General features: G+C 38.5%; 1 protein-coding gene across 4 annotated transcripts; it reads left to right on the top strand.

Moving 5' to 3' along the window:
* Positions 1-15: 15 nt before the first annotated feature.
* On the top strand, positions 16-7984 carry LOC134867749 (interferon alpha/beta receptor 2-like). Of its 4 annotated transcripts, none has more exons than XM_063888547.1 (7): positions 16-390; positions 1029-1161; positions 2499-2674; positions 2924-3066; positions 4711-4873; positions 6321-6439; positions 7354-7984. In XM_063888547.1, exons 1-7 carry the CDS (start codon positions 252-254, stop codon positions 7513-7515), a joined length of 1035 nt encoding a protein of 344 aa, XP_063744617.1. In that variant the 5' UTR covers positions 16-251; the 3' UTR covers positions 7516-7984. The 4 variants fall into 4 exon arrangements, with proteins under 4 accessions (XP_063744617.1, XP_063744620.1, XP_063744618.1 ...); XM_063888550.1 differs by having other exon boundaries at positions 17-369; XM_063888548.1 differs by having other exon boundaries at positions 17-369; positions 2496-2674.
* The last annotated feature ends 292 nt before the right edge of the window (positions 7985-8276 follow it).

Here is an 8276-nt window from a genome sequence, read left to right as displayed (position 1 = left end):
AAAAAAGTACTAATTCTTCAACAGAAATTTCCCAAAGTGGACAAAAAACAAAGTACAAATAAAAAGCCTCATCTCAGAGGTGAAGTGAAGTGATCTGACTCCAGTGTCAGACAGAACGCTCACACACTCACTGCATGATTGGAAGAGAACACACACAGGGCGGGACTTCTGGGGAAATAGAAACTCAACTGTTCTCATGATAACACATTGTGTATGTTTCCCAACCCCCACACATACTCCCATCACTCTATATGTTGTGTGCTCTAACCCTTTACCCAGCCTTATCTACCTTTAACTGCGAGCCTCGACACGGTCCATGGAGCACGATGAAGCTGTGGATGATGCTTCTGCTTCTGCAGCTACACCTTGGTAATGCTCCCTGGATGAAAGGTGGGGAGGAATAGGGGGTTGTTAATGTGTGATTTAAATCAGCCTCCTGTCTTTGTTTTTATACCTTTGGAGTGACCTTTGTGTGTTTGGATGATAGCAGTATCTATAAATGCATGACATTCTGTTAAACATATTTGTAGTGGTGTGAAATAACTAATTTACCTGAAAGATTGAAATGCATTTTGTAGTCTTTTGTTACTTTGTACTCCACTATACGTATTCAATACCTTTATTAACTTTACAGATCTGGATTAATGATGGTAAATATAACCAACCCTTAAATCAGACTTTAGTTCACCTGCAGTAAATCCAGCAGCTACCCTGCAGTATACAAAGCCATTAAAACTAGCTGCACCTTTACCAGCTCTGAGAACACTTTAATGATCAATAATTATAAAACATATCAGAGATATTATTCTGAAATGGACCAATCAGACAATGACTACTTTTACTGTCGCTACTTTAAGTACTTGATGAGAGTACTTTCTACTTTTACTCAAGTTCAAGATCTGAGTACTTCCCCATCTCTGCATACGTGTTCAGATGCATAACTTTGAACAGGAAATCTTTTAGTGCCATGTTTAGTTCAACGTACCACTGTCCCTTTAAATTGGGGTTCACTTTCTGTCCCCCTGCAGAGGTGAGTGTGTCCCTCCCTGCTCCTTCCAATGTCTCCATCTCCTCTTTTAACATGGAGCACATTCTCAGCTTCCTGCCGGGCCCCGGGACCCCGTCAGATGCCCGCTTCACTGTTCAGTTCCTCCGCCTCAGGTATTCAGTCGCTGGGAATCAGAGGGCCTAACCCTAACAATATACTCATCACCAGTGTTGTAATGTCACCACATTTACTCAGCTACTGTACCTCAGTATAACATGAGGTACTTCAAATTATACAACTTTTACTCCACTACATTTAGTTATCAAATGTTGTACTTTTTACTCTAGGTACATTGCAGATTTAGGTTTATAAAAAATATAAATAGACACATTAACTATCATACATTATTATTGGCTGAACTACCCAGTAGCTAGTGTTTAAAGTGATTATATTAAATCCCACCTTCACCAGGTACTACAGTGAAGTGATGAACTTTCAAGGTTTCAAAGGTTTCAAACCTTGAAGTGATGAACACATGATTGCACCAATAAATACAATTAAATAATGACAAAATATCTGGTGTTTAAATGTGCTTTTACTTTTGGTACTTAAAGTATATTTTGATGCAAATATTTTTTACATTTACCCCGGTAGAAATGTGCACTACTTTGACTTGTAACCTTATTATTTTTACTCTGTAGTATTACTACTTTGTCTTAAGTAAATCATCGGAGTACTTCTTCGACCTCTGCTTATCACTCTGTTTGCACTTTATACCTGATCAGATCAACATGTGCAAGTTAAGTTTTGAAATGTCTCAAATAGTGGAGTGTAAAGTACAATATCTCCCTCAGGAACCTTAACATTGAACTTGTACTAAGTTTCATTCTACTGTTGATTAAATGTTTGATTTTTGTTTCTTTGGCACCTTCCTAACTGTTTGACGCAGCTCTTTTCATTTTTCATGAGAACATGTAGCAAAATCATAACTTAACACATAAGTGTGAATTCCATGTTTGAGGATGACTCATGGAGTGGCTGTTTTCAGTGCTTTCTAAATATATTACTCATTTCGCTGTGCTGCATGTTTATGATGATGCATTATCGGCCCCTCTTAGTGCTGCAGAGAGCTGTAACAATCTATCAAAAGTGGATACAAGCACCAACATGCCCATGTTTATCCCTTGGGGGCCAATTTTTTTTCTGTTCGCCATTTGAATTTCAATGATAATGGGGACCATTTTGCATATAACTGTATTAGGTTAGTTGAAAGCAAGTTTAAATAAAAAATGTCAGGTTCAACTAAATGTTATTGCTTTCAACTAACCTATTACAGTTCTGTGACATTTTTATACATAATACATTTAATTAAAGTCAACATTAATTGTTTTGTTCAGTGCTGGATCATTGCTAAAACATTCATTATATTGATTTTCAAATTCTAACAGGAAATGTAATCTTAAAATAAAAATAATCCATTTTTAAAAATATCTGCTGTACCTCTCAGCAGGAAGAGCCAATGGAAACCGCTCGCAGCGTGTGCAAAGCTGACGGCCGGACAGAAGTGTAACCTCACCCGAGCCTTCAAGGACCACTTTGAACATTACCAAGCCCGAGTCCAGGCCTTCACACTCACCCAGACATCCAACTGGACCGTGTTGGGGGGATTCCAGCCTCTGACAGACAGTGAGAAACACTCGCAAACATACGGAAGATTTAAATTCACACACAACCAAACACACTGCAAAGTAGACGATGGATAACCTGATGGGTCCAGATAAAGATATGCACATAAGCTTTCTATTTATTGGAAATGTAGTGTCCACCATGTGAATGCAGGACATCTTTGCTTCACGATTTTACTTTATGATTATTCGTCCTGCAATGAATCTCCCACCAGTAGACTGACAGTAAGTGAGGTTCATGTCTCTGCAGCGGTGCTGGGACCTGTGGATGTGTCCTTGTCCGGCTGCGGGAACTGTTTGCTTCTGCGGCTCAGATTTCCTACAGCAATGGAGGTCGGTCTAATATATAGACAAATGGTCCTCAAAATGCGAAGGACCAGGGATGATGTACAGGTAAGAGGTGAACATTGCCTTCGGGTCTAAAAAACTAAATCTCAAAAAAGATCTCAATTGTTAGTTTAGAGTCTTATTGTGCAGTTTTGATTGAAAAAGAGGATAACGCAGCATATACTAACGGGATAGAGGCGTAGCAGTCTTTTATCCCTCCCCAGCTCCACGCGTTTGTCTAAATATGGTCAATTTTGGTTCCTAAAGCCAAACTTAAGGCTTCAAAAACCACAAACCAGCAGGGGATGTAACACCGTGAGTAACACAGTACTAGTGGCAGTGTTAGCAGCTAAAGCTTACTAAAATTAGATCTCTTTTTTAATGCAAAAAGTGTAATGAGTAGGATTTCCCTAAAGACTGTATAGTCTCCTCAGAATAATCTCTTTCACTTTTTACTAATGATCCACTGGAAGTGTGTATAAAAATGTAGCGACCTTGGGCCAGATTGTAATCACTCCAGGAGAGGGCTAGAAAAATCGAGGTTGCAAAACCCAAAAAAACCCTACATATATATACAGTATCTCACAAAAGTGAGTACACCCCTCACATTTTTGTAAATATGTTATTATATCTTTTCATGGGACAACACTGAAGATATGACACTTTGATATAATGTAAAGTAGTCAGTGTAAAGCTTGTATAACAGTGTAAATGTGCTGTGATAGAATCACAGATGGACTACTTCTTTTCACTCTTCAGTGATTCCACCTGTTTTTCATTCTGCATTTCCTGTACAACACCTGGTGTGTGGCGGCTATTTCTTGGGAAAAAAATAAATACTTTGACACAGGAAGTGACGTGCATCAGCTTTACCACATTCACTGCCACATGTCTGGGATTGGAATTACCCAAACTGGATCGTTATGATGGCCTTGCACTATTTCTTTTTGTATAATAATAATAATAATAGTTTGAATTTATATAGCGCCTTTCTAGGTACCCAAGGCCGCTTTCCGTGTTGTGAGGACAGACAGAAAACTAATAAACAAACCAAAAAGTAGGGCAAATAAATAAAATAGAAAACAGAAATGGCAGTTGTGGTAGAAGAACGGGGGACTAAGATGAGTCAGTGGTCAAAGACTATGGTGAAGAGGTGAGCTTTTAGTGAGGATTTGAAGATGTCCAGGGAGGCAGCATTGCCGATTTCTGCAGGAAGAGCGTTCCAGAAGGTAGGGGCAGCAACACTGAACGCCCTGTCACCAAACCAGGAATATTTACTTCGTGTTTTTTTATATAAATTGAAACATGAGAACAGTCTTTCTTAAGCACAGCCGTGGAATGTACATTAACAGTACTTGAGTACTTTCATCAATCTTTAGATTACATGCTAGATTATGTTTATACTGCAATACAGGGTGAAATATTTAGCTTTCGACTCCCAAACATTAGAATATTTAACAGCTTTACTTACCACCTTACAAAGAAAAAAAAAAAACCTACATACGAATGCATCTGGAAAAAATAAGTACATGCCTAAAAGTGAACATTTTCCGTGTGTGTGTGTGTGTGTGTGTGTGTGTGTGTGTGTGTGTGTGTGTGTGTGTGTGTGTGTGTGTGTGTGTGTGTGTGTGTGTGTGTGTGTGTGTGTGTGTGTGTGTGTGTGTGTGTGTGTGTGTGTGTGTGTGTGTGTGTGTGTGTGTGTGTGTGTAGTTCAGTCTGAGCCTGCCTTACAAAGAAGAGACAGTGATCCCATACCTGCAGCCAGGTGTGGAGTATTGTGTGACCGTCTCCATCTCGTCCCTCTTCACCATTAAAACTGTCTTCAGTGGTCCTCACTGTGCCTTCACCAGCTCTCCGCCCTCCAGGAGCTCACGTACGTACCGCAATCCTCTCAAACAGACACACAATAGAATGGTAAAGGCATATCCTCAAACCCGGAAAGGATTTAGCATTTTACCACTTCAAGTTTTGTTTAGAAGCCTGAAATAAGGTCTGTGGTTAACACAAGCTGAAGAGATATTAATGTGTTAATCCATGACGTAAACTAAGTCAGTGAATACCCCACTGTTGAAAGTCCGAAGCTTCTACGTCTCATAAAAATGGCGTTTGCTAACAAGTGATTAAATAAACTAATAAAGTTAAATAAAAAAATAAATAATTTGGTGCATTTACAATAAGTAAAATATAATTTCTTCCTCTCGCATGAAAAATGTAATTTGAGTGCACTAATCCAATCTTATTAACAGATTGGTACGTACATCAACACAGAAACCCACTGGAGAGAACAACTAGGGAGGTGTTTTGTCTTAGTTTGCAGAAAAATAACATCAGACCCATGGCTCTGACTCTTGGAACAGTCAGGAAATTAGGGATGCACAATGTATATTTTACTGCTTAAACTGTCTCTCAAAGAGGATAGGGTTTGTATGAATGGTAAGTCCAACATTCAAATCTTACGTTATTAAAATCAAAAAATCGCATCAAAATATACCAAAAGTACATGAAGTAAAAGCAATTATGCAGGATTTTCAGAAACTGACCTTTGTGTCCTCAGATTATAAATTGGAATTGAATGGTTTGAATATGCCAGAGTTCCTGTGTGTGTTACTACTGGTTTAAAGGCTGAAAACGGAACTGAATCTGAATGTCAACGGTTCCTCACAGAGATGTAAATGTGAAACACTTTGTAAATAAACACTGACACTCCAAACCAACATCAAAGATCCAGTTTCAACAGAGCCGTCTGTCGCGTCAAATTACTTCTTGGTCAACTGTCGCACCTGATCACAGCATAAAGACGACAGCTAACAGTTTGTCTTCTTCGGCATTTAAAAAGGGAAACCACGAAACGCATTGTATATATGGGCCTAAAGTGTGTACATGCTCTTGTGGTACACCATTAATTTTCACACCACTCCACTCAACACTTAGTTCCATTACAGACAGCCTTGGGGTTGTTAAAATATCTGACTATTATTATTTATTTTGCCGAGGATGGCGGCAGCGGCAAAAAGTGCTGATGGTCTCAGACACACAACTAAAACATGTCCGAAAGACTCACATCAACATATTCAAGTTGTGTGCAATACCTGCGGCTGTCAGGTTATTTTCTAGGATTCTCAACTGAAAGTGCTGAATTTTGCTAAATGGCCCTGCAATTTGAAGGCTTATAAAGTTTCACAGGTTATGTGATTTGTGATAGAAAAAAAAAATCCCAAATTGGGATCGATAAAGTTTATCTTATATAAAGAGAAGTGTACAATATTTAGAAGAGATATAATGTATGTGAGCGTGATATGTTTGCTGTTCTACCATTACAGATGTTCTGATGCTCGGCCTGCTGGCTGCAGTCTGTGCTCTGGGGCTGCTCCTCATGGTACTGCACTTCTACGGACTACAGAGATTGGAAGTACTGAGAAAATGCCTATCTACAACTGTGGTAACAGTATAATCCCATGTTCATCTTGGCTTTAAATATTTCACTCTAAAAGGTTCTATAGGTTTATTTAGTGTATTTGTCGTTTTGCCCTCAGTTATCAAGATCTTAATGAGGAATTGGTTTCTGTTAAAGCTCAAACTTTGATTATCAATGATCTGATAAGGCAATTGATTAGGAGATGAATGAAAACGTCCAACAAAAGAATATTAGCAGATACTTTATTTGAGCTACAACATAACATGCTAACAATGAAAATGCTAACATGTTTAGGGTTATCAAGTATAAAAGTTAATTGTATTAGTTTAGCCATTTTAGCATGGTAGCATTAGCTCTAACCACAAGGTACAGCAGATCTTGATGGAAATATTTATGGTGGAGCTGGAGGTTAAGTTAGAAGATCCGCCCTCTCACCCTCTTCCATTTTCTGCAACTTTATACTTCTACCCCACTACAATTCAGAGGTTAATTATGTACTATTACTCCTTTACATAAATGTTGTACCTTTATTTACTTTACAGATTTTGATTTATGATGGTAAATATAATCAGCCCTTAAATCAGACTTTAGTTCACCTGCAGTAAATCCAGCAGCTACTCTGCAGTATACAAAGCCATTCAAACTAGCTGCACCTTTACCAGCTCTGAGAACACTTTAATGATCAATCATTATAAAACATATCAGAGATATTATTCTGAAATACACCAATGTGCAGAATGATGATTACTTTTGGTACTTTAGCTACATTTTGTTACATATATTTTACTTTTTTTTAGCAATCTTATATACAAATTATGATGCCCCATAGGCTCCTATTTACAGCCGGTGGTATTGTGCTAACTGGTTGATCAATAACCCTCCTGAGACTCTTATCACTGTGAGCAGCATGTAACTCTGTTTTTCTGTCTTATCTGCAGTCATACATCCTCCTGCAATGCCAGCGTGGTAGGGGTGCGCCCATTGAACTGTCAGGTCAGATGTCAGCTGTGCAGCGCCTTAAAGAAGGCTCTGCTGACTGCCTTCTGACTGCACACAGGCCACTGCGGAGTGCCTCTGAGGGGGGAGAGGAAATCCATTGAGAGGGCAGTGAAATCTAATGTGTTAAGGTAACATGGGAGGGACAGGACGTAAAGCTTGTCTGGGTGGATGGGATTTGGTTAAATGGTTTTGAGAAAGAAAAAGTCTAATCCTACTATCACAGTGAGATATTTTTGTAAATTGTTAAAATCCTGTTTCCATGCCAATATTTCTAATATTCCTCTGATTTGAGGTGAATGGCGTTATGTAGCTGGTGTAGCCAAGAGAATAACTAGCTCGTATAAGGACGATCATGTTGCAAGGAATTCTACCTGTGATCCAGTTGTGTAAAAAAGCGCATAAGAGATCAACATAGTTTATTTTTGCTTTACTTTGAGTATTAATACGTATTCACTCTAAAGTAGTATTTTTGCATAATCCTGCTGTCCTCCTTCTTATATTTTTCTCAAAAGCAGATTTGTGTCAACCATTACTGTGATTACAATAAAGAAATGATGATTGTCTACTGGATCCTGTTTTGAGACAGCATTTCTTTCCCTACTGCTATAGAAAAGGTCCCTTATAGTACTGTTACAATACAAGCTTGATAAACAAAATGTACTTTCTTTATAGCTGGGTCTGTCTCCTTTATACTCCAGAATGCTTAACACTCCAGGAAGTGGCTGTGGGCTGCATAGATGGTTAAGTTAACATTTGTGTAGACAATAAGTTTAAAATCAGTTGAATTTATACCTGATCAGAAGGGTTCCTTAGATTTTCCAACTATGATAAAAAGCACTTCTTCTCAAATGAAATGGTTTAC

This window comes from Eleginops maclovinus, chromosome 7 (genome assembly GCF_036324505.1).
Source record: "Eleginops maclovinus isolate JMC-PN-2008 ecotype Puerto Natales chromosome 7, JC_Emac_rtc_rv5, whole genome shotgun sequence".
NCBI lineage: Eukaryota > Metazoa > Chordata > Actinopteri > Perciformes > Eleginopidae > Eleginops > Eleginops maclovinus.
The sequence above is the reverse complement of the archived record's forward strand: the minus strand, read 5'-3'. Positions and strand labels throughout refer to the sequence as shown.